The 27,837-nt window shown below is 39.6% G+C and overlaps 1 protein-coding gene across 2 annotated transcripts in view; it reads right to left on the bottom strand.

Moving 5' to 3' along the window:
* LOC149178397 (uncharacterized) overlaps positions 1–27,837 on the bottom strand; it is a 169,750-nt gene that overhangs the window by 37,981 nt on the left and 103,932 nt on the right. For both annotated transcript variants that reach the window (XM_089420333.1, XM_089420331.1), the window contains exon 2: positions 21,590–21,859. In XM_089420333.1, the coding sequence (XP_089276459.1) occupies positions 21,590–21,859 (270 nt within the window). The remainder of the gene's footprint in view (positions 1–21,589; positions 21,860–27,837) is intronic.

The raw sequence follows: 27,837 nt of genomic DNA, 5'->3' as shown, positions 1-27,837 counted from the left end.
TCTTTTTGGAAAAATGCATCACATATTCCAATAATGCACATTAAAGATGCTAATTCTCCTACAAACCTCGCATCCAGCAAACCATTAACCTAACAAATTACAGATCTATTGAATGAATGCATAGCTAGGTTCTTAACATTAATTAGCAGAAGCAAAAACATAACCAATCTCACAAAAATTGACACAACAAATTCTTGCCAATCAAATCATTTCATCATTAAAATATTCAGAACCTACTTGGGCTTGTGTCCTAGGATAGTGGCCCAACAGAGCAAATACATGTACAACAACTGGATCTGATCCAGTTGATCAAACCCTCCTTGGCTAATCTAGGTCTCCTCGCTGCCCCCTTCCTCGAACCCAACACACTAGAGTATCACACTCCTCATTGAGATGCCTCACTAAATCTTGTGCTGCTGTACGGTGTGTCTTCTCCTTCTCATTAGCCTTGCCTTTTATAATTTTTTGTTGAGCTAAATCCCTAACCATAATCTCCAAAGTGATTGAAAGCCGAGATTAGACCTTGTCTCACTTGAGATCAATGGATGGTATTAAAACATAATTCCTAAAGTAAATACTTTACTTTTTCTAATGTTTCCTTAGCTCAATTAGCCAAAATAACAATTATGTGTTTTTCCCAAGTTAAACTTAGGCCAAGTTATAAATGCAACTTGCTCACACTAGAGCAAGTGTTTAGGCAGATCTTGGGCAACTTCTGCATGCCTAGACACTTAGGGCTTGCCTACCTGAGCTACAAACATCAACAAAGGAATACATCAGCAAGCCAAGGCTTGAACATGCAGACCACCCCTCCCAACATAAGTGCCAAAGCAGATCCTTCTATAAAAGGATAGTCCAAGAATAGAATGACAAGTTCTTGGATTGACCATGGGGTGTCCATTGTATCTGATGGATGGACCAGTGTATATAATATCGCCGAAGTATCGCCGATTTTCGGAAATATTGCGATATTTTCTGGGAGACGAAATATCGCCGAGAAAATATCGCGATATTTCTGAAATATCGGCGATATCTCAGGGAAATATCACACTACGACCTAAAACATCGCCGGGAGACAGCAAAAATCGTCGCCGCAGCTATAAAAGTCCAATTTTGTTTTTTTTTTTTTCAATCATTTTCATTTCTGATTGTTGGAGAAGGAAGGGGAGAGCTATGTGCTTGCTGCCAAGGAGGGTTTGAGTGTTGAATAGCTATTATCACCACCAATAATGAATATTTTATTGATCTAAGCTTGAAGAACAGTGAGACAATTTCATTTCTTCCATTAACAGGTATGTTCAAATAAACCCCTATGTTAATGAATTTTTTGATAGTTTTAGGATTATTCTTGCTTGCCTATTTGCCTACAATCATTTTGCTTGTTTTTTTTTTCCATTTGCTATGATTTTCATGCCCATGAGCAAATGCAAGGGTTTTCTCCATATTTGGAGAGCAAACTCCATTTTTTTTTTAACTTTCAAATACACCCTCTTATTGTCATTTATGGTTTTTCATTGAATTCACATTGCAAATAATGTAGCAAAAAAATTATTTTGTAAAATGATGTGGTTATTACTTATTAATTCCAATTTTTTTGCTGCCCTAGGTTTGAGTTAGCTCATTATAAAATTCAAATATGCCAAAAGCCTTGGACCCATTTTAAGAGTATGGGAACCCTGGTGGTGGGACAAATCGGGCATATCTTACATGCAAATTGTGTGGGACCAGGATGACAGGAGGGGTTACACGACTGAAATACCATCTGGCTAGACTCACTGGACATGATGTTGGGATTTGTATAGTTTCTAGTCCGGAGCTTATACAAAAAGCTCTCGAGACAATTGACGAAAAAGACAGAAAGAAACAAGGCTGAACATGCAAGTAGATCTTTCAGGATATCTTCTCCTGATTTTGATGTTGAGGGTAGTGGGAGGGGCTCCACAGCTGGCACATCATCACCTGCTACTGCTAATGCGAGGTCATCATTTTTTGTCCCACGAACAGGACATGGGTCACAACCTGGCATAAAATCGCTTGTTAAAAAAAAGGAGAAGCAAGAAGCAGATAGAGTCATGGGGAGGTGTCTTTTCTAGAGCGACTTACCTCTCAGCATCACCAAAACCAATCCATTTTGGCGGCCAATGTGTGATGCTATTGTTGTTGTGGGCCCAGGGTACAAAAGTGCTACATATGAGTTGCGAGGGCCAATTCTTCAAGCAGAAAAGTAGGACATCAACTCTAGATTGGCGGACTTGAAAAAAACATGGGAAGTTACTGGATGCACAGTGATGTCTGATGGTTGGACAGATAGGAAGGGCAGGACCCTTCTAAATTTCTTGGTACATTGTCCTAAAGGTACCATGTTTATTAAATCGGTGGATGCATCAGAACATATCAAAGATGCAGCAACGATATGTGAGTTGTTAGATGGGTTCATTCGGGAGATTGGTGTGCAGAATGTGGTGCAAGTCATAACAGACAATGCAGCTAATTATGTGTCTGCCAGCAAGATGCTTATGGAGAGGCATCGCACATTGTTCTGGACTCCGTGTGCAGCACATTGTCTCGATTTGTTGCTTGAGGATATGGGAAACTCTCCTTCATCAAGGAGGCGGTTGATATGGCTAGGAGCGTCCCCAAGTTTATTTATAACCATGCTTTTGTTCTTAGCCTCATGAGGAAGTTCACTAGAAACAAGGGGTTGCAGCATCTTGCGATCACACGTTTTGCCACAAACTTTATTACTCTTAAGTCTTTGCTTCAATGTCAGTTCGAGTTGAAGCAAATGTTTGTGTCTGATGACTGGCGTAATTGTAGATACAGCAGGAGATAGGACGGGAAAGCCATTGCAAAAATGGTGTACTTTGAGACGTTTTGGCGTAGAGTAGAAGAAGCATGCTCATTTAGTGAACCTACAGTAAAGGTTCTCAGATTAGTAGATGGGGAGAAGCCTGCAATGGCTTATTTGTATGAGGCCATGGATAGGGCCAAGGAGGCCATTCGTTCTTATTATGCAGACAAGGGTTTTGCTGGCCTTGATAGGCATATGATGTTATGGGATGTGATTGATAGCCAGTGGACAGGGATGCTTCATCGACCCATTCATGCAGCATCACTCTTCCTCAACCCCGCATTTTCATACAAATGCAGCTTTGATTTTGATGGTGAGGTGATGGAAGGGCTCCGTTCCTGTATTCCTATAATGGTACCTGATCCTAAGTTTCGTAGCAAAATCAATCACGAGATACAATATTATTGGGATTGTGTTGACCTATTTGGCTTTGATGATGTGTAACGACCCATCTAAACTAATCCACTATATAAAGTTTTAAACTTTATAATAAAACAGATATGATGAACTTTAAAAATAAATATGATTAAGTTTTATAAATATAAATTTAAACTTTATAAAATATATAAATTAAACTTTATAAAACTAAACTATATAATAAAAATAAAAAAAATCAAAAGAAGCACCCTTATATAAAAAGGGACGCTTAAACCAGCTGGATATTTATAACAGAGCGCATATGACAGCAGGGAAAATATCTGAGAGCCGTAAATGCGTGGAAGGCGTGTCGGGAGGAGGGAAGGCGGTGGCTGCAGGTAGGAGGGCGGCCACCGCCAGGCCCGCAGATAAAAACCAGAGGTCTGAACCGAGAGGGGGGGGTTGTAACAACGGAGTTAGAAACCAGGAGGAGGAAATTCAGCAGTGAGAGAGGTCTGCCATTGGAAGAGCTTTAATCCGTCTGAGGTTCTGGGCACGGGGGACAGTGGGCTTCTGTGAGAAGCTTGCTGGATTGAGCAGCCAGTCTCTGCTCAGTCAGGCTGGTGGAATTGGTCTCCCTGGGTAATTGGAGCACAACAGCAGTAGCATATCAACTTCACGAGATCAGATAGCAGTTCAGGTAAGTGCAAATCAAATTTTGTTTACGCTTCCTGTTTTCAAGTTTTTGATTACTACACATGGTATCAGAGCTAGTTGTTCAAACTCTTTTCGACCTTACAGGCCCACAATTCGTTGTTCTTTGGTATATGGTGAATGAAATGGATTTCTTTAATTGCCCTTGCCTGCGTTCTTTCCTTTCCCTGTCAGTCGTATCACCTGTAGCTGCAATAAAGCAAGCGAAATAATTCTGTTCCTGTGCTTTGGATTCTAGCCTTAGGGCATCATTCCGGCACTGCAGCAGCTCGCGTCCTTGAATTTCGTCAATTTGTGCGTCCGACTTATTAACTAGGGGTCAAATTTATTTGGATTGCGAAAATTCCCGGAGCCTGCGAAAGTAACCGCAATTGTTGTTCATCGTCGGAACGTCAAATGGCTACCCCTCTGCATCCTGCAAGTCATTGCAGATTTCTTCCTCCCTGCCACATTTTCACTGAAATCAGATAAGGCGGCCATGTTCTCCGTCATTCAACGATGGGATCGAGTTATTTTCACAGGGCCTTGTAGAATTTTCACGGTTATTCATCTTCGAGAAACCCAGGCCTCCTATTAATTGAAATCTTTAATTTATTTCCTAAACCTAATGTAATTACATCCAAGGGCTCGAATTGTGGCCTGGATCGTATTTCCCTCGCAATTGTGGCATTTTAAAATCATTCGTGGGCAGATTTGGCTGTTTAATTGTGGGTTATTGCCATTCTTTGGACGGGAAATTCTTCGCGGATTCGTTTTTTCGTCAACGGGGATAGGATGTAAATAAGTAGTTAATTTGGCATAAAATTGGACAATTTAGTGCAACTATTTAATTGCCCAAGGGGAGCACATCTATTGAAATGTCAACTTGAAAATACAATTTAATCCCCTTATTTGATGATAAAGCTGGACGTGGAGGGCTTATCTCCAACGGGGTTCCTGATAAATAAGATTTCCTATTTAGTCTTTCTATCTGATCTCGGAAAATTAAGATAAATAAACTGTTTTCTAGCATCTGATAGGGCAGAGGAAGGTCCTTGCCCCCGTTGTTTACTTAATGCCGTAGAAGCTCTGCACGCAATTTATAGCCTTTCTCCAAGGAAATCAGTTATTGATTTGTTATCCCAGAAGTGCTATAGGGAGAAGAATACAAGCTTTAATCAAACTTAGGCAGACTTTGGCAGCTATCAGGAAGAGTGTGCCTTTCTGCACCAAACATTGAAACAGTGATTATATCTGAGATTTGTTGCAGTTGAGAAAGTGAAGCATGGGTGCTATTTGTTGCTGCCTAGGCCAGGAAGACTTTGAAGAATACTCATCTTATTCAAATGGATATGCATTTCAACATTGCTTGGGTGTCAGGTGCTATGTCTGCTGGTTCATCAGTATGATCAACTTTAAATGCAGTCAACTGTCCAAGACAAGCATTAGCCTAGTCACCATTGCAAGTTGTTATACACCCCTTCCAAAGGGAGGTGAACCCTTCTAAACAGGTTCTTTTTTTTTTTTGTTCCTTGACAGTAATCGATTCTAACTTGATAGGTTCCCGGATATGTTGTTAATCATTCATAGCCTCCTAGGATTGCCAGTTTCCAGTTGACAGGAACAGCTAAATTTCTCAGGTAATATCTATGCAAGTTTTCTGCAAATACAAGTTGAAATCTCGGGTTAAGAAGACTTCAGAAAACAGTAAAACTCAGTAAGTGAAAAAGACATTGCACATAGAATCTCATCATAACGATGTTAGTTAAAGGTTTTTTGATAGCATAGTTGCAAATATAATTGATATATTAAATATTGAAATATATTGTGAGTATTTCAACTCCACGATACTAGCAGCGAAAATGTCACAATATCTTGAGGGGTAGTACAATATAGTGATATATCATGAAAATATTGCAATATGATGAAAAATATAAGCTCTGTAACAAAAAAAAAAATTAATTTTGTGGATCCTATTACTCATTTTGAAAGGAAAAAGCAGGGTATCAAGGACAAAGGGGTTATTCACCATTCACTTCGGCTATGAAAAGGGTAGAGAGGGGATTGCTTTAGATTTTTTTTCAAATAAAAAAGGGAATATTTTAATTTGATTTAGCTTTGTCAACATTTTCATTTCCCTGATATTTTTTTTTTTACGAGTTTCCTAAGTCCTTACAGTCCTTGGGTGATGTAAACACCTACATGATATTTGCAACATTGTATGATATACTTAAATTTATTCAAAAAGAGATAAATTTAAAGCAAATGCTACTTGAAGCCATTTCTCAAACTTCTCATGCTTGTGGATTGGGAGAACAGTATCAAACATGGTTAATTACTCTTCATGGGTTAGGTTTTAAAAAAAAAAAACGTCAACATTCAATTTAGATTATTGATAAGATAACATGTAGTACTTATCTATATGTATACGTTTAAGCTACAGGTATCTAAAGGTAACAGTACTCGGTAAATAGTTGGTATATCCTTAGTTATAATACGGTGCTTAATAGTTATGATCAAATCCCATATATGTAATCACTAGTGTTAGCAACAGGATATGGAGCTAAGCATTCACAGTAATCAATCATTACGCCTATAACACAAGTAGGAGTGTATCAATGGAGATACTAGTATAGTCATCACCTTTCTACGTATGAGTAACTGCATATTATTGATTCACTGTTGAACTAGTGTGACGGTATTTACATAAGTAAGTTAAGCAGCTTTCTATACAATGAGCATGGTTACAGTGTTACTACAGGTCAGCGTAGCTCACTACAACCTTAACAAGAAGAGTCATCATCATTTTAAAGCACAGTACTTGTACAGACTATCTGAGAGTAGCCCGTTGTTAGACCAGTTATTCCTTGCCTATGAGTGTGGTTCTCCGGTGTGTGGCACAAAATTTTTCCATGAGTCCTATTGCAGTCAAGTTTGCACTTACATCAACCATTAAAGTGTTATGTGCAATTCACAAAAACTACTTTTCAAAAGCATCAGTTAGAGAACAAAATTATACTAATTATATCCTTTGACGGAGTCATTCTTAAAACAAAACTGGTTCTAAGAATTCATAATCACATTTTATCCTAATTATTTCCTCCGTTTAAAATCAATCTACTATTTAGGATATACTGCTGAATTGTATCTCTTCTAGATTTTCATCATGACATATCTATGGTAAAATTTTACAGCTAAAGGTCAAACTAATATGGAACCAAAACAACCCTTCTTTTTATAGATTTAATCTATACCCAAGTAATATATACAGAATATCATGGATGTTATTAGGTGAATAAACTTTAGATGTCTTACCTTAGGAGCTAATAACCATACACTTCTGCATTATTCATATTAGGATAGAATACCCTGCATTAGGACAAGGAGGTCGCGAGACCACCCTCCTTGACCTCGGTACCAGTAAGATCCGCCTAGCGGGTAAAAATAGCAAAACTATACCCGTTTATGAATGTGAAGTTGCAAAAGAAAATTGTGTGTTAAATTCGGTTGTCCACCTCAAAATTTTTACGGAATGTGTTCAAGAACCATTACAATGGTAAGGACGTATGAGCGACGACGACGTGATCAGGCAGCATCACCACCATTAATGCCGCCACCGTCACCATCATCATCCCCATCACCATCGTCACCGCCAAGACCATCATCAACATCAATCGCCCCAGCGCCAGAGTTGACTGTGATAATGAATTCTTTGGAAGCCTTATTGGAAACATTAAAAGAATCAACTAAGGCCAAAACCAAAGGGGAATTTCAACATGTAGCCACCAGTTCATCGGAACCAAATAATTTTGAGCCCAGAAGATCGAGAGAAGACATTTCTAGGGAGCTTCAGAAAATTAGACTCCCAGAATTCTCAGGAGGCCGAGCAGGTGAACGCGCTGAAGCATGGTTGGAAGGAATGAACCGATGCTTTAGGTTAAGAGAATATTCGTCTTCAGCAAAAACAAAAATTGCCGTGTTTCAACTAAAAGAAAGTGCCTTGATTTGGTGGGGAAATCTGGAAAGCAGCTGCACCTTACATCGGATAATGTCCCTTGGGAACTATTTGAGGAAAGGTTCTGCGAAAAGTATTTACCTCCATACTTTCAACAACAACAAGCCAGAGCCTTTCATACATTAATTCAGGGAAATAAGACAGTGGAAGAGTACGAGATAAGGTTTATGGAGCTTGTAAAATACATTCACTACTTAGATTCTGATGAACGTCAAGCTCAACGCTTCATATTTGGGTTAAATCCTCGCATCAAAGCCTTGGTAAGCATGTGGAAACCATCATCAGTAGCCGAGGCCATCGAATGTGGTCGTTATGCAGAAGAGCACCTTGGAATCAAAAAAGATATGGGGCCAGCAGGGCCTTTACAATCAGGATTTCCAGGGAAGGCTCGCCGGAACTTCTTCAGAGGAGGTAGCTCGAGGCCACCTTATGGTAACAGGTTTACCCCGAATGTGGGGACAAGAGCTCCCATGGCATTAAACACTATAGCTGTAGGAATTTACAGGGTAAGTTCCTCAGAAAGAACACCAAAAGGACACCGCTCACAACCAGATCACAGATCAATACACCAGTATTTTTGACGTGGTTAAAACCCTCAAAGAGGGAAACAATCCACGGCCTGTGCCAACGTGGCTACTACAGGCAATTTATTAATCAAAGAATGAAAATTTACATAAGCTTCTCTCATGCACGGATTACCCTACAAATGACCCTCCATGCGCTTTAAATAGAATTCATGGACCAATCGGGTGTCAAGCCACGGATCAAGTGTCGGTAATACCGAGGAGAGAATGAACCGTCGGATCACTACATATCGTGACCGTCGGATTGTAAGTTACAAAATGTACAACGGTAAAGAAACACACTTTACCTAACTCTATACTAGACCAAGTTGAACTTAACTATTTCCTATGTGTCGGAATATCCTAACATCCCCCCTTAAGAACAACTTGGGATAGGATTGAAGGATTTACAAATATGACACAATAGGAGAAGGAAGGAGGCCCTAGAGCCTATCCCCCCTTAGTGACAACTTCCTGAACTCCAAGCATATATCGAAGTTTAGTGAACTTCGCCTCTGTGAGAGCCTTTGTGAAGATGTCTGCAACCTGATCATCTGTTGAACAATATTGCACTTCAAGAACATGGTCATGAATGAGCTTTCTGATGAAGTGCATGTGTAGTTCAATGTGTTTGCTGCGCTGATGCTGGACTGGATCTTTGCATAGCTGAATGGCACTTTGATTATCACACCAAAGTGTGGTTGGATGCTGCTGCTCAAAGCCAAACTCTGATAGGATTTGACGAAGCCACAAGGCTTCCTTACTAGCTTCCACGGCACCACGATACTCTGCTTCTGCTGACGAAAGAGAAATGGCAGCCTGTTTCTTACAAGCCCATGTAATAGGTCCTGAACCAAGAGTGAAGACATAACCGGCAGTAGACTTCCGATCATCAGGGTCACCAGCCCAATCAGAATCAGTGAAACCAACTAATAGAGGAGCTGCTTTGGCACTGTAATGAATCCCAAACTGTACTGTACCTCGAACATAACGAAGTATTCTTTTAGCTGCTTTCCAATGACTTTCACGGGGGTTTTGCATAAAACGAGCAACAAGGCCAACAGCAAAGGAAAGGTCAGGACGAGTATGGGTTAAATACAAGAGTTTTCCTACAAGTTGACGGTATAAGGTAGCATCAACTTCAGGAGAAGTACAAGAGACTGAAAGTTTGACTCCAGAATGAAAGGGAGAAGGGGCTGGCTTACAGTCTTCCATGTGAAAATGACGAAGAATATCACAAGCATACTTGGACTGGGAAAGGGAAATACCCTCCTTGGATTGCAAGACTTGAAGACCGAGAAAATAGTGTAAGTGTCCTAAGTCTGTCATTTCAAATTTCTTTTTAAGGCTGGACTTTACATGGTTTATAAGGTTGGGATCACTACCAGTAAGAATAAGATCATCAACATAAAGAACAAGGATGATAAGAGAGTTGCCCACTTTCTTGGTGTAGACAGTATTGTCAGAATAACACCTAGAGAAGCCAGATTCTAAAAGAAAGCTATCCATTTTGGCATACCAAGCCCGAGGAGCTTGCTTGAGACCATAAAGAGATTTCTTAAGTCGACATACAAGGCTGGAGTCTGTTTGGATGAAGCCAATGGGTTGTTCCATATAGATTTCTTCATGCAAGTCCCCATGCAAGAAGGCAGATTTAACATCCATCTGATGGACTTCCCATTTTAAAGAGGCAGCAAGGGAAAGAACAAGGCGGATAGAGTTCATTTTGGCAACAGGGGAGAAGGTTTCAGTGTAGTCAATGCCTTCAACCTGTGAAAAGCCCTTAGCAACAAGACGAGCTTTATGTTTATCAACTTTCCCATCTGGTCCATACTTGGTTCTGTAAACCCATTTACATCTAACAAGTTTGCGTCCCTTTGGTAGAGGAACAAGATCCCATGTATCATTTGCCAACAATGAATGATATTCTTCATTCATAGCTGCTTCCCAATGTGGATGGCCTGAAGCTTCTGCAAAAGTGTCAGGATCATGATTTACTGGAGCTTGAGCCAGTAAAGAAGAGGCTCTTTCAAACTGAGAACGTGTACGTCGCTGATCTGTAGGATCACCGACAAGATCACCTGCTGCATCCCGAGTAGCACGGACCCATCTTGGAAGTTGAGGATCCTGAGAAGGTGGGGGAGGATTATCATCCTCACTTTCATCATCTGAAGAAGAAATGTTTTCAAAAGTAGAAGAGATAGGAAGAGGTGGCACATCCGCCGGACTAGGCTCGCAGGCCGATTTATTTTCATCAAATTTTACATCTCTTCTAATGATAACATTTTTGGACTTAAATGGAATAAGTCTATAACCTTTTACATCTTCAGAATATCCAACAAAAGTACATTTCTCACTCTTAGGTTCTAAAGCTTTATGCTTTTCATCTGGAATATGGGCCCATGCTTCACTTCCAAAAACACGAAAGTGACTTACATCTGGTTTAATGGAACTCCAAGCTTCTTCTGGAGTGATATTCTTTAGAACCTTAGTAGGAGTGCGATTGATTATATAATTTGCACAATTAATTGCTTCGGCCCAAAAACTAAGACTGAGTCCTTTAGATTGCAGCATACAATTAGCCATTTCCTTTAAGGTGCGATTTTTCCTTTCAGCTACACCATTTTGTTGTGGAGTGTATGGAACAGTATGTTGCATTTGAATTCCATTTTCGGTGCAAAAGTTGATGAATGTGTTTTTAACATATTCTCCACCATTATCAGTTCTTAGCTTAAGAATTTGATGTCCAGATTGTTTTTCAACAAAGGCTTTGAAGGCCAAAAATGTGTTAAATACTTCGCTCTTGAGTTTTAAGAAGTATACCCAAGTGCGTCTGGAGAAATCATCAATGAAAGTTAAGAAATACTTGCAGCCAGAGAATGAAGCAACAGGAAGTGGACCACATAAATCACTGTGCACAAGCTGTAAAGGGGCTGAGGCGTGCCAAGAGGCACGTTTTTCAAAACTGTCCCGATGATGTTTTCCGAGTACACATCCGGAACAAACACCATCTCTGCAAGATACCATAGGAAGACCTGTCACCATATTTTCTTTACATAGATGCTGAAGGGAGCGATAGTTTAAGTGACCAAATCGCTCATGCCAAAGTTTGCTCACTTCATCATTATGAGCAACAAATACTGAGGGAAGATTTGATGACCCAAAGTTGTGAAACTTATACAACCTTGTGGAATCATCAGCAATACCAGTAGCTAGAATCTGTTTAGGATCTCTCAGATCCTTGATTACAACATCATGAGGTGAAAATTCAACAATTTTACCTTCACCTGAATGAGTTATCTGATATACAGATAGAAGGTTGCAGGATAAGGTTGGGACACATAATACATCATTAAACTGACCATTGTCTAGATGAACAGTTTCAGTCCCTACAACATTAAGAGATCTATCATCACCAACATATATATTTTTGGTGTTACAATCATTTAAAGAAGAAAACATGGCTTGGTTTTTGGCCATGTGATAAGAGGCTCCAGAATCAATGAGCCACTCATGAGAATGAGAAGAAGAAGATACATTTAATGCATAACCAGACTGAGATGATTGACAACGACATGCAGAAAGTGCCATTCCTGAAGTTGAAGTTGAAGTATGCTCCACATGGATGTTATGTTTCTTCATTGCGGCTTCCAAGGCTTCCATCTTCTTAAAGCATTTAGATTCTAAGTGGCCATCTCGATTACAAAAGTTACAATGTCTATCAGTCTTCTTCCATTTGTTTTTATTGGTCTTATCATTTTGCTGAAATGATCTTTCAGTTTGAGGCTGAGTTTGCTTAGGACCCTTGTTTGGTTTAGGACCATTCTTTTTAGGATATGACTTTTTAGGATTCTTTGAATTTGGTTGCTGCTGGGCGGCTAACGCTTTCTTGGAAGAGTTTCCAAGATTAAGAAGACCAAGGTGTAAGAGTTTTTCTTGTTCTCTTATTAAAGAATCACAAAAAGAGTCAAAGGAAGGGGCCTTGTAGTCTTTTCCTTGACAAATGAAAGCTTCCCTTGTAGAATGGAAAGTGGAAACAAATACAGAGTAGGCTGGTCCCAACTTAGTAAGGATGGAATAAATAAGGTTACTATCTTCTTTCTTAACCTTAACACCTTCCAAGAGATATCTAAGGGTCTTGAATTTGGACAAGAAATCTTCAATGCAAGAAAAATTATTAGGATCCAATGTAAGCAACTCATTTTCAAGTTGATGGGCTCTAATTTCATTTTTAATCCCAAAAACTTTAGTGATTTGTTCCAATGCTTCATGAGGAGTATCAAGTTCTGCAATATGGAATCTAAGATCAGGAGAAATAGACATCCCTATCAAACCACGTGCTTGATCTTGTCTATTTTCCCATTTTGCAGCCTTGTCTTCATCTTTTGGTTTCTTCTCTTGGCCTGTGGCTATTCTGTAGAGACCTTTACTTCTAAGTAAATCTTCCATGTAGGATATCCATTGGAAGTAGTTAGTGCTGTCAAGAATGACTTGGCATGGACTTTCCATTTTAAAAAAAACTGAAGCTGAAGATGCTGAAAGTAAGTGTTCCAATGGATAGATCTCGAAAAATTAGGCGGTTTAAAAAAAAACGGCTCTGAAAAAGGCTTCCGGATGAAGAAGTTATGGCTTTTTGAAAAAAATTTGTTGAAGTTGCCGGCAAAGTGCGCGAATGTGCGGAAATGAAAAAGTCCGCCCCCACAAAATGGAGACTTGAACCCAAGACCTATACTCTCTTAAAATAGCTTTGAACCAATTGATCTATACAAAAAATTTGAGAGAGAGAGAGAGAGAGAGGGGGGGGGGGGCCCTTGGTTTGCGTGCTTGCCTTGAGAAAGCTCTTTTTCCCTACAAAACACAAAACACAAAACCCAACACGGACATGCAAAGAAAACGAACCTTATGGCTCGAAGTTAGCTTTAGCCAAAAAACTAGATATTTTTAAAAAATGAACCTTGCGGCTCAAAGTTAGCTTTGGCCGAAAAACTAAATATTTTTCTCAATGTTTCTGATTTTCCGAGATCACACTAAGGTGCAGGGAAAAGAGCATACGCATGAGAAAAATCCTTCCTTTCTGTTTCTGATTTGCCCAGATCGCACAGAGTCGCAGGGCAAAGAGCATACGCAGAAATGAAAGGTATAGATCCGGTTAAAAAAAGGCTAAATAAACCGAAACCGAAATAAGCAGAGAGAGAATAACAAACTGCAAATAAAGACTGTATACCTCCAGATCTTAAAAATGACGCAGCTAGGGCTACCGGAAACCTTTTCGCGTGAAACGAAAGGGGTTCCTCACTGGAACAGATGCTCCGAACACAACAGAGCAGTCCTCTCGGCCCGAAAGTAGTCAGAAACAGCAGATCTAGGAAACAGCAGTCGGATGCAGTTCTACCGGCTTCAGATTTGGATCACCAATGGACGCGGCCCTCAAATAGCTCTAATACCATGTAGGAATTTACAGGGTAAGTTCCTCAGAAAGAACACCAAAAGGACACCGCTCACAACCAGATCACAGATCAATACACCAGTATTTTTGACGTGGTTAAAACCCTCAAAGAGGGAAACAGTCCACGGCCTGTGCCAACGTGGCTACTACAGGCAATTTATTAATCAAAGAATGAAAATTTACATAAGCTTCTCTCATGCACGGATTACCCTACAAATGACCCTCCATGCGCTTTAAATAGAATTCATGGACCAATCGGGTGTCAAGCCACGGATCAAGTGTCGGTAATACCGAGGAGAGAATGAACCGTCGGATCACTACATATCGTGACCGTCGGATTGTAAGTTACAAAATGTACAACGGTAAAGAAACACACTTTACCTAACTCTATACTAGACCAAGTTGAACTTAACTATTTCCTATGTGTCGGAATATCCTAACAATAGCCGCGGAATCATCAAACACCAGACCATGGGCATCGCGAGGGACTGCCAGTAGAGGAAGAAGTGCGAGAGGAATCAACATGAGAGGACGAAGCTCGTTCTCTAGAAATTCACTCCTTGATTCAAGAGGATCAACGCAACTCAATTGTTGGGGATGTGGGGGATCGCATTTTCAGCGTGATTGCCCAGAAACTTCATCAAATATATTGCATAGGATTGGAAAGGAGCCGATATCAACCAATCGAGGTAATCATAGAATTCATGTAGTGGTCAACCATGACCAGGCAGCCCATCAATCCACTGTAGTGGAATCTTCAGGTATTATCAACGGTATAAAACTCAAAAATTTTATTTGATACATGTGCCACAGATAGTTTCATTTCGTCATATGCATTAAACAAATGTGGGTTGGCAGCTCGTAGACAAAATGATTTCCACCAAGTGGAAATGGCCTCAGGAGAACTCCAAACCATGGGCTTAAGTGTGGATCAATGCAAAATTGACCTAGGGGTCTATTCGACTAAACTGAAAGTTTATGTCACAGCCTTAGGAACGTATGATCTTATCATAGGTATGGATTGGCTAGAAGCTCACCAAGCTTGGGTGGACTGTTATGGGAAAAGGATTCTGGGCATAAATGATGAGGGAGAAGTAATCCAAATTCAAGGAATCAAGAGGGAAGTTTCTTTACGCTACATTTCAGCAATGCAGGTGAAGCGTTGTTTAAGAAAAGGTTGTCAGGCTTATGCAATTCAAGAAGTAAGCCAAGAAAAAGGGCCATCCTTAGAACAATATCCGGTGTTAGCCGAATTCCCGGATGTATTTCCAAAGGAACTACCTGGATTACCCCCGGTAAGAGAATTGGATCTCACTATTGAATTAAAACCAGGTACCCAACCGATCTCTAAAACGCCTTATAGAATGACAGCTCCAGAACTTCAGGAATTGCAAATCCAATTGAAGGAACTACTCGATATAGGGCATATTCAGCCCAGTACATCACCTTGGGGCACTCCTGTAATTTTTGTGAAGAAGAAAGATGGATCCTTAAGATTATGCATATATTATCGAGACTTGAATCGAGCTACAGTAAAGAATCAATACCCTATGCCTCGAATCGATGATCTTTTCGATCAAATGAAAGGAGCTGCTGTCTTTTCAAAAATTGATCTTCGATCAGGATATCACCAGCTAAGGATTTCCGAAAATGATATTTCTAAGACTGCATTCCGAACACGTTTTGGACATTATGAATTTACTGTGGTGCCATTTGGGTTAACAAATGCGCCAGCCGTATTCATGAATCTTATGAACAGTGTTTTCCGTGAATACCTTGATCAATTTGTGCAAGTCTTTTTAGATGATATTCTCATCTATTCCAAGAATGAGAAAGAGCATGAAGATCATTTGCGGATAGTATTGTCCTGCCTTAGAGAACGTCAGTTGTATGGAAAACTATCCAAATGTTCATTCTTTCAGGAAAGGATTCATTATCTGGGTCACATCATATCAGGTGAAGGGATTTCCGTAGATCCTGAGAAGGTAAAAGCGATCATGGATTGGCCAATACCGAAAAATGCACATGAGATACGAAGCTTTATGGGTTTAGCCGGTTATTACCGAAGATTTGTAGAGGGATTCTCCAAAATCGCAAAGCCAATTACAACCATTCAGCGTAAAGGTGTTAAGTATGAATGGACCGAGGAATGTAATAAAGCATTCTCTGAACTCAAAAGACTACTCACCAGTGCACCAATCCTAAGAGTCCTTGATATGGGCAAAGACTTTACGGTATGTACTGATGCATCCAAGCAAGGGTTGGGTGCAGTGTTGATGCAGGATAGGGGAGTGATAGCATATGCTTCCAGAAAGTTAAAACCTCATGAAGAGCTCTATGCTACTCACGATTTAGAATTAGTCGTTGTAGTGCTAGCTTTAAAGATTTGGAGACACTATCTAGTGGGACGAAGTTTTACACTTAAAAGCGACCATCAAAGTCTACAATATTTGTTCACCCAAAGAGACTTAAATGCCAGGCAAAGGCGATGGAGTGAATTCCTAAGTGAGTATGACTTCGGAATATCATACATTAAGGGAAAATAAAACGTAGTAGCAGATGCTTTAAGCAGGAGACTTCGGATATTCTCTCTCATACCCATTAAAGTAGACTTAAGACAACGAGTACTGGATCATCTTATAAGAGACAGTTGGTATTTAAAGGTGAGAGCAAGTCTTGAGGGTATTAGGGCAAAAGAATCTAAATTTGAGGGTTATGAATCAGAAAACGATGGGATCTTACGATTCCATGGAAGGATGTATATTCCTGATGATAAAGATCTTCGAGATACCATCCTTGGGAAGCCCACAAAGCAGTGTATTGTGCTCATCCTGGAGTAGGGAAAATGTATGTGGATACCAAGAAACTCTTCTTTTGGGCAGGCATGAAGCGTGATATCACTCAATTTGTTACAAAATGTTTGGAATGTCAGCAGGTAAAGGCAGATCATTGTCACCCAGCAGGCCTCTTACAACCCCACGACATTCCTATGTCTAAATGGGAGACCATTTCTATGGATTTTATCACTGGACTACCTCTTACTTCTCAAAGACACAACGCCATTCTGGTAGTGGTGGATAAATTAACTAAAAGCGCCCATTTTATTCTGGTAAGAGATACTTACGATGTTGCTCACGTAGCTCGAGTATTCATAAATGAAATTATCAGATTTCATGGAGTACCTAAGAAGATTATATCCGATAGAGATTCGCGATTCACTTCCAGATTTTGGACTTGCATGCAAACAGCCTTAGGTACTCAGCTAAATTTAAGCACTGCTTACCACCTTGAGACTGATGGGCAAACTGAAAGAGTAAATCAAGTACTTGAAGACATGTTGCGAATGTATGTGATGGATCAGCAATCACACTGGGAAAAGTATTTACCCTTAGTCTAATTCGCATACAACAACAGTTACCACAGTTCGATTGGGATGCCTCCATTTGAAGCTTTATATGGCAGACCTTGCAGAACACCGTTAATTTGGGACAAGTTAGAAGATCGAGTGATAATAGGACCAGAATTAATCCATGAAATGGAAGCGCAGGTAAGACAAATTAGACAACGATTAAAGGAAGCACAGGATAGACAAAAGAGTTATGCTGATGCTCACCAAATTGATAGGAGGTATGAAGTAGGGGATCAGGTCTTCATCCGCATCAAACCAAATAAAAGTACTATTCGATTTGGAAAAGGAACAAAGTTGTCAACCCGATTTATTGGACCGTTTAAAGTCGTGGAAAGAGTTGGACCTGTTGCCTATCATCTTGCCCTGCCACCTCACCTGCATAGAATTCATAATGTATTTCATGTTTCTGTATTAAGGCATTATATAGCTGATCTATCTCATAACCTTCAATGGAAGGAATTGCAGGTATCGGACGAGGGAGTCATAACGGTCGAACCGTTACGTATACTGGAATGTAGAGTTCGACAGCTGAGAAACCGCCTGGTGGACCAAGTTAAGGTCCAATGGGACAAGTATAGTCCTGGATCAGCAACTTGGGAAAATACAGAGGACATATGTCAGAGATACCCTAATTTATGTCCATTTTGAAGAACTTTACACTATGTTTAGTATATATTTACTTCACTACAATCAGAGACTCAGAAACATTTTGAATGATTATGGATAAACATGAAATTTTGTGGCATAATATATGTTTAATTCCTGCTGGTACATGGATACCAAAACAATATATGTGGTTCATTTTACTAAATTATAGTTGTCGAAGTAAAGTTAAGACAGTTGAATAATTTTTCTTCTGATAGAAATTAAGATATTATAGATCTGATTTACTTATTTATGTCAATATGATCAATGGGATAGAAATCAGGAAGTGAATACATTCTAGATGAACGTCAAAAGACATGCATAGAATATGGCAAAATATGTTGTACTATAGTATCATAGATGAATTCATAAGGGAATAATATGTGAGTTATTTTGAATATGCTGATGCACATTTTACGGATGCATGGATAAGTGTCTGATTGCAGGTAATAGACAGTTACCGGGATGACCACGTGATGACAGAACCTCAGAACAATTAAAGCTCCAAGTGATTCTATGATAGGGTATTAACCCTAAATTCTACTAGGAGGGGTGGAGGTGTTGCCCACCGTTTATCCTTCGAACCCTGGAGTCATGGGAGGACTGTGCGGATCACGCTCCCCTAGACGTGTGATGATGACTGTCGGATGCCTACTAGGAATCAGGTCGGTATAGCCAACGCTGTCACCTTAGAGTTTATGAATCGTCAGGTCAGTAAAACTGACGCCATGGCATACTCCGATAGAGGACGGATAGGATGGGAGCATAAGAGATTAGGAAGGATAGGATGATTTTAGAATAGCTTGGGAACCTGGATAGAAAAAGTCATGTCCATTAAAACCTTAAACCTAAAACTCTAACTTCGGGACGAAGTTTTCAGAAGGGGGAGTGTATGTAACGACCCATCTAAACTAATACACTATATAAAGTTTTAAACTTTATAATAAAACAGATATGATGAACTTTAAAAATAAATATGATTAAGTTTTATAAATATAAATTTAAACTTTATAAAATATATAAATTAAACTTTATAAAACTAAACTATATAATAAAAATTAAAAAAAATCAAAAGAAGCACCCTTATATAAAAGGGGACGCTTAAACCAGCTGGATATTTATAACAGAGCGCATATGACAGCAAGGAAAATATCTGAGAGCCGTAAATGCGTGGAAGGCGTGTCGGGAGGAGGGAAGGCGGTGGCTGCAGGTAGGAGGGCGGCCACCGCCAGGCCCGCAGATAAAAACCGGAGGTCTGAACCGAGAGGGGGGGGCTGTAACAACGGAGTTAGAAACCAGGAGGAGGAAATTCAGCAGTGAGAGAGGTCTGCCATTGGAAGAGCTTTAATCCGTCTGAGGTTCTGGGCACGGGGGACAGTGGGCTTCTGTGAGAAGCTTGCTGGATTGAGCAGCCAGTCTCTGCTCAGTCAGGCTGGGTGGAATTGGTCTCCCTGGGTAATTGGAGCAAAACAGCAGCAGCATCATCAACTTCACGGGATCAGATAGCAGTTCAGGTAAGTGCAAATCAAATTTTTTTTACGCTTCCTGTTTTCAAGTTTTTTATTACTACATGATACTATTAGGAAAAGGACCCTCTTCATGCCACGTAAGTGACAAGTTATCACTCATTAGAAATTAGAATTTTCAATTTAGAATTTCCTTACTTATAATTCTATTTTTTTTAAATTCAATTATATAACTTTTATTTGAATGTTTAATTATGTTTTAAGTTTTTGAATTTTTTATTTCTTTATTTTGTTGTAGATATTTGGTGGCGAAGCTATGGTGCAAGGGCACCAAATTTGCAGAAATTGGCCATAAGAATCTTGAGTCAAACATGTAGCTCTTCAAGGTGCGAACGCAATTGGAGTGTGTTTGAGAAAATACACGCAAAAAAGCGCAGCAGGTATAACTTTGAGCTCCAACCTTCAGTTGAGCAATTACACTTATTGTAATTTTTTAGTTTTAATTTATGACCTTCAAGTGTGAAGAGTCAAGAGTCAAGACTCATTAGTTTTCTTAACACTCTTACAGGTTGGAGTTCGCATGGCTCAATGATTTAGTGTATGTGCATGACAACATCCAACTTCGAGTGAGGCAAATAGAAGCAACAATGGATCCAGATGCCATTTCCTTAGACAATATTGATGTATTGTCTCAGTGGAGGGTGGAGTTTGAGGAGCCCATCTTGGAGGAGTCACCTTCATGGTTAGAGCCAGATGATCCATTAGAACAGGGGCAGCACTCAGAGGAGGAGCAGGAGGAGGACACTGTGGGAGCATCAGCATCAACACCATCTGTTATAGATATAGGAGAGCACAACTCCATACCTAGCACTCCTTATTTGACATTAGGTGCAGAGGCAGGGTCAGGGCCTTCTACTACTAGGGGCAGGCCTAGCAAACAGCCCATCATGTTTTCCCGTAAAAGGGGGAGAGGGCAGTGATTTCAAATAGATAGTTGCTAGTTTTATTTGTTATGCTACATATAACTCATAATGATGAGATACTTTTATATATGTGATGTTATTTTGTATTGGTTCTCCACATTTGAGTCCTTGAATGGACAATTATCAAGGATCAGCAGGATTTGGTATCGCCTTTGATGTATCATTTCTATTTGACATCATATATATCAGTGCCTTCTTCATATTTATGTGCCAATGTGTTTATTTCATGTTGTTATTGCTTTATATGTTTAAAAATCTGAAGAAAAAAAAATGAAAATATTATGCATTTTTTACGCTGGCCGATATTTGCCAATATTTTCGTTGATATTGCCGATAAGATATTTTCTGGACCCTCGCCGATATTTTGCCGATACCGATATTTTCAACACTGGTCCAAACCTCCATACCACAAACTCATACTCTTTGTTGACACTGGTATGGGAACTAAACTGAATGCACCTTTTCTTCTTTCAAATTCATAGTTTACATTTGCCGACCTTTTTTCAAGCACTATACAGTTTAAGTATGGCTGCTGCAACCTTTTCCCCATGGTGCTTCTCTGCTCCCCGAAAACAAGTAATCCCAGCTAGTTTGTATCCTCTATTGAAAGCTGTTAATTCCATTCATGTAAATCGATCAATATGTTTGAAAGACTAGGCACATTGATTACCAAGATTATGGTGATGACATGCAAATGGTGACAATTTGCAACCATCACCGGAACACAAGCCATCCCTCACCTGTTTTGCTCATGTGTGTGACAGCTAACAATGCCTGCTCCTAGTAAAATTATACATAATGCACCTCTAGGAAGAGTTCTGAATTTGCAAACTAATTTTCAACCCTTTATTCATAAGCAACCAAAAAACAAGAATCTCTCAGTTCATCTACTTTCGCAGGTAACTGTGGAAATAATTGAATTTTCAACTTCAAAGTTCTACAAGGCATCAAAAAACAAAAGATATTATAGCTTATGTCCATCTTAAAATGCAACACAAGTATGTAAAGTGTGAAAAAGTGAATGGAGAAACAGTTACTAAAGAAATTCAAAGGACAAGACAGATAAATGCACAATTACATTATTGAAGATATTTCAAATGAATCTAACATCATTGCATGGATATCAATACAACTTCAAAATATCAGGTAGTTAAAACTCACCAACAGTGATGTCACATCCACCAAAGAACTCGCCATCAATATAGAGCTGTGGGAATGTTGGCCAGCTGGAGTATTCCTTTAGACCTTGGCGCAATGAATCATTCTCAAGAATGTTGACTGTTTCATACTCTACATTCAAGGAATTCAATATTTGTACAAGGCTGTTGGAAAAACCACACTGAGGAAAATCCTTAGTTCCCTTCATGAAAAGAACCACCTTGTTTGAAGCAACAAATATATCTAAGGCTTCCTTCAGTTCGGGAGTCAACGCTGCAACAAGACTAGGCTCAATGTAACTTGCATACATTGATATATCACTGTATGATTCAATTGCGTATCTTGCTTGTAAGGATGTAATGAAACTAAAATAAGATTACTTTCTTATTTCAAAAAAAACATTTCACAATATCTACATCTAGAAACAGGAACCTATAGTTTACATGGTTGGAATACCATGTTTTTAGTTTCTAATTAATTCTCACAGAAGTTTAACATGTCACACTAGTAGGAAATTGATTTCCAAACTGAATCAAATACATGATAAACCCAAACAAATATATAAAGCACAATGTCCTCACCAAACACAGCATAGATTAGCATATGCAAGATCCCAATGAAGCATTTACACTTTGCAAAACTAGGTAGCTTATAATATACAGAGTAGTCTAAAAATGTTTCGACCTTTTACAGTCATCTTTTTCCAACCATTTTTGTCCAAAATCTGGTTGCTAATTGTCCTAGCTAGAGGTAGCTTCAAACTGTCTTCTATATGATTGGTGTCTTAGCACGTAGGAGATGATTTATTGCCTCTTTAGATATTTATGTCTTCTTTTCTAACTTAAGAAAAGTACAACAATTAAAGCCAATTAATTATTGTGGACTATTAAATCATTTTCTAAGGATACATAATAAAATTAATTAAGTGACTTAGATATAATCTCAACCATTTATCTCCTAGATCTTCTAAAAGGGAGATTAGGGTTAGGGAACTGAGTTTAATGGAGATTATAAATGAAAGCCTAAGGGAGAGGTGAAGACATGAACAGAGAAGAGAGGCAGCTACAGCATTTTTGGGAAAGCAATTTTCTCAAGGAGAGATTGAATTCTCTGGAGCGAGAGGCTCAATTCAACTGAGGAGAATGAAGGAGAATACAGGGATAATTTTGGGAGTGTTCTAGGAGGCCGATTTGTTGGAGATTGGAGAGACCGAATTGCTGAAGCAAGAAGGAGGTGCAGTTCTTGGGGAGGCCAATTTTCCAAGGCCAATTTGTGAATGCACAGAGTCTAAGCAAGGGTAAGGTGCAAGGGCCAATTTGCTAGTGAGATATGGGCCAATTTTCCCCAAGCCGAGTTTCTTCAGTGGTTAATTTTGAGTTGGATGAATTACCTTGGGCTAAATTATTCCAATGGGGTCGAGTTGTAGGTTACAGTGACTATTTTTCTTTGTAAATTATGTGGGTCAAAACCTGATTTTCGAAATTAATAGATGAAGGAGAATTGTTGTGGGTGTTGATCTGTTGTAATGTGTGATTGATCTTTTTGTTTCATTTCCGTTGCATATTCAATTTTCTAGAGTTAAAAATACTAGTGATTTTATTTTTCAACAATTCAAAAATTTTGTATGAATATTTCCATAGTCATTAACTTTATGTAGATCAAACCTTCTAGTGTATTGTGTGTTGTCATTTATTTGCCAGATGTTTCAGGTAAACACTTCACCCATCTTTAGGGACATTAAGCTTTTTGTAAAATAAATAAATGGATGGGAATAAAAATTGGAGTGAGAAAATAAATTTGGGATGGTATTAGGAGATTTAATAGGGTATCAAAGCCCTAGAAAAACTCTGAAGAGAGATCCAAGATCACTAGGGTTTGCAACAGGAATTTCTTCTGTTTACAACAGCAGAATTATTTTTAAATTTTGCAGTTGGTTTTTGTGGCCAGGTTACCAAGTCGATTTGTGAGATGGTGGCATCACTAAGTAGTTTGTGATATGAAGACAAGTTAGATGGGGCCATTAATTTTAGTCCTTGGTGTGAAAATTCATTAAATTGCAGCAACTAATGTTTATTCTTCTAACTGGTTAGCGATTTATTTGTTTTACGGCAAATAACGAATAAATTACACTACAATTATTCACAATAAAAATATGTTGTGGAAGTAAACTAAGAACTGGGAAATAGATGCACACACATAAAAATTGACACAATTATTTTAGACTAAAAGTCCCCAGAAAAACCACAAAGGGAAAACCAGTGCAGCAGATGAGGGTTTATTTTATTATTATTATGCAACAAATTTGAGAGTACAATAATCTGGATGCCCAACTGGCAATCCTCCAACAAATATACTGGCAAAATTATTAGGAGAAGATTTTCTCCCTCTACAATCAACTCAGCCTCCTCTGACCTGCTCGAACCCCACACTGGCAAACTCGCACTCTGCCTAGAATTCGCACTGTTGGCTTTATGCAATACGCACAGTCCCGGATCTGCCTCCAACTGGGTCATCTAGCCTCCCTCTGCCTCCTGGACTCAGATTTGGCCTCTGACAATTGAAACGAATTTCTTTCGGCAACTCGCACTACTAAACTGCCTAACTTGCACTGCCTGTACGGCTCTCTCTGTAGAAGAATTCGGCCTCCCTTTTCCTGCCTCTCAAGAACTGGAAAACTACTGGGAAATTCTCTAGAATCCTGATCTCTAATTTTTTGTTGCTTCCTCTCTGTGATGCTCTCCCTTTGGCTCGAATTGCACCCTCACTGAAGCTATGAACTAGGTAGCTCAATCTACCAAGATAATTGATGCTCACACAATTGTGTCTTTCTTTATCCCTTTGAGTTGCTCTTATAATCTCTCGGTAAGACTTCAACAGCGAAGATTAAATCTCCATCAATGACTAAGATCAATTAGGCTTCATCAATAGAAGTCTCTAAAGCAATCTCGAACATCCTTAATTAATTAACTTTAATTAACCAACTTTCCTAAGTTAGACTTAGGAAATAATTTAATTATTGATTAATTAATTTAATGAAGGTGTTTCAAAGCCATATCTCGCGAAACCATTTTTGGGCATTGGAGATCATGTGTTCCTTAGCCTCTTAGCATCATCTGAGACTAGAACATTTGGCTGACGCTACCATCGTAATCAAAAACTAACACAAAGAAGGAGTGGATCACCATAGTTTTAAAAATGAATGGCCTGTTAAATTTTGTTAACACAGATATCCAGGTTCCTTCAAATACAAACCAAGCATTCAAGCATAATCAGAAGGATGCAAAAGCGATGCGTATAATTTTGGATGGTGTAAGGGATCAAATAATTCCTCACATATCAAGGAAGGACAAGGCACGTCAGATGTGGGCATCCCCAACCAATATTTATCAAAGTACAATCAAAAATAGGAAGATTGTGCTATGGGAAAAATTGAACAACATCAGGATGAAAAAGTCTGAGACGATAACATCTTACCTCACAAGAATCCAGCAGGCTCGTGATGAGTTTTCAACTGTTGGGGAGGCTGAGAATGATTCAAAGATCGTTAAAGTGGCTCTGAAAGAATGTGCCAAGCATTGGACCACCTTTGTGGATGGGATCCTGGCTAGGAAACAACTTCTTGATTGGAGTCAGTTGTGGGATGATTTTATCCAGAAGAAGATATGGTAGAATTCATTAACCAAAGGACAGTGAAGGAGTGGTGAGAAGAAAGAGAAGTCTTCTCTCACTGCACAAGCGAAAAAAGCAAGGGGAAGGCCAAGCAGAATTAGTGAAGGTGGACCCTCAAAAGGTAAAAAGGAGGACATGAGCAAAGTCAAGTGCTTTGCATGTCATAAGTTTGGCCATTTTTCCAATCAATGTCCAAATAGGAAGAAGGACAAGGGAAAGACAGCTACTACATAGATGGACGAGTTTGTTTAAAAGTTCGAGAAGAACGTTGCCTTGGTGTTATGCCTTTCTAGAGCAGTCAAGAGAGGTGTTTGGTTCATGGACAGTGGAGCATCTCGTCACATGACAAGATCTCGAGACATATTCACCAATGTGACTAAAGAGCCTAGAGATATACATCTAGAATTTGGTGATAACACTAAGTATGCAGTATCATGGACTCGGGAAGTATCATGGGGGTGAACAAGGTGTTGTACATACCAGGTTTGGAGAAGAATCCCATATCAGTTTCAGCCATAGAAGATAGAGGACTAGAAATCAACTTCGTGAGAAATGAAGTGGTTTTCGGGTCGAAAGGACTTGATCCCAGCAAAGGCAAGTTATTGGAAGAACGGAGAAGAATCTTTATTTGTTGAGAGGATAGTCGGTGAAGGCTCTCCTACATGACAGTGACAACCAAAGCGAGCTTTGGCACAAGAGGATGGGGCACCTACACTACAAGGCTCTTCCTATGTTACGAAGAATGGTTACAGGTTCTCTGAAGGTAAGAGTGGAGCAGGAAGGAGTGTGCAAAGGGTGTGTGCATGGAAAGTAGCTCAAGGTTGTGTTTTCTCACAGCGAGACAAGGTATAAGGGAGTGTTAGATTTGGTGCACTCCGACATTTGTGGTCATATTTCTGTGGAGTCGATTACAAGATCTTTATGTTTTGCAACATTCATAGAAGATTTTTCTAGGAAGACTTGGGTCTACTTCCTGAAGGCCAAGGGTGAGGTCTTTGCTCAGTTCCAAGAGTTCAAAGCTCTTGTGCAAAACCAAACTGGGAAGAAGATTAAGGTGTTGAAATTGGATAGTTAGGGTGAGTATACCTCCACTGAGTTCCAGGATTTTTGCAAGGCAACAGGGATCAAGAAAGAGCTCATGATACCTTACAACACTTAGTAGAATGAGGTTGTCGAGAGGAAAAACAAGACCATAATGGAGGCAACAAGGGAAATGATTTATGATCAGGAATTTCCCATGTTTTTGTGGGCGGACACTTGCAATATAGTTGTATATGTGCAAAACATGAGCCTCAAGAGTCAGTATATTGGAGGACGTGACTCCTGAGGAGATATTTACAAGAGTGAAATCGAATGTGAGCCATTGCACATCTTCAATAGTCCAATGTACGTCCATGTTCCCACAAAAAATAGGACTAAGTTGGAGCCCTTGTTAGAAAGGGGCATATTTGTGGGCTACAGTGAAGTCTCAAAGGCATACCAAGTCTACATTTTAGGACAAAGTAAGGTGATAGTTAGTCGGGATGTTAGATTGTATGAGGGCAAGATCTTTAGGAGGTCTCATGAGATAGAGATAGCAAGGGTAGAGGATCAAGAGCGAGAGGCTCCGAAGGTTCAGCATGGACCAGCAACAAGGGCACAACCTGTAGATCGGAAGGAGAGAGATGTCCCTTCCATCTCTACCAAGAGAAGGCCAAGATGAGCTAAACAAACCTTGAGGGATGTTGAGGAGCATGTGGAAGCTATTAGCAACACTTTCAGGCAAAGTAGACCACCAACGAGATTTTCTAGTTATTTGGCCTTATCGAGCAGCATTAGTGAGCCTGAGCCTTCTACTTTTGAGGAGGCTATAAATGTGCAGGTCTGGAGGGATGCCATGGTGGAGGAGTAGAGTTCCATCATGAAGAATGATGTGTGGGACATAGTGTCGAGACCAAAGGGAAAGTATGTGATCACTTCTCGATGGATCTATAAGGTCAAACATGCAGTTGATGGCAATGTCGAGAAGTACAAAGAGAGGTCGTGGCGAGAGGGTTCTTCCAATAGGAGGGAGTAGACAACAAGGAGACATTCGAACCTGTCGCCAGATATGCATCCATTAGAGGAGTCATGTCCATTGCTTCAGAAATGGGGTGGAGGATACATTGGATGGATGTGAAGACTTCTTTCCTTAATGGGGTGATTGAGGAGGAGGTGTGTATTGAGCATCCTAAGAGCTTTGAGGTGCATGGGAGAGAGTCTCATGTGTGAAAGTTGAAGAAGGCTCTTCATGGATTGAAGCGGGCTCCGCGCACATGGTACGCCAAGATCGATGGATATATTCTTGGTTTGAGCTTCACTAAGAGTGAGACATGTAGAAAATCCACAAAAATTCTAATCTGCTTGAATGAACAAATTTGAAACTAACTTGTAACCCAAGACATAGAATTTTCTCTACTTAATTTGCAATGGAATAGGAAAATACAGTCACACAATAGGGAACCCAACTAGGAAAAGCCTCCACTTGATTGAGAATTTTATTGATAGAAATTTAGAGCAATGGATCTCTTACAACACAGTCATGTTTCAATAGAGAAAACAAC

This window comes from Pinus tabuliformis, chromosome 4_1 (genome assembly GCF_031772625.1).
Source record: "Pinus tabuliformis cultivar Carrire ecotype Pingquan chromosome 4_1, CPIR1, whole genome shotgun sequence".
In the NCBI taxonomy this organism is placed as follows: domain Eukaryota; kingdom Viridiplantae; phylum Streptophyta; class Pinopsida; order Pinales; family Pinaceae; genus Pinus; species Pinus tabuliformis.
This window is presented reverse-complemented; position numbering and strand designations above follow the sequence as displayed.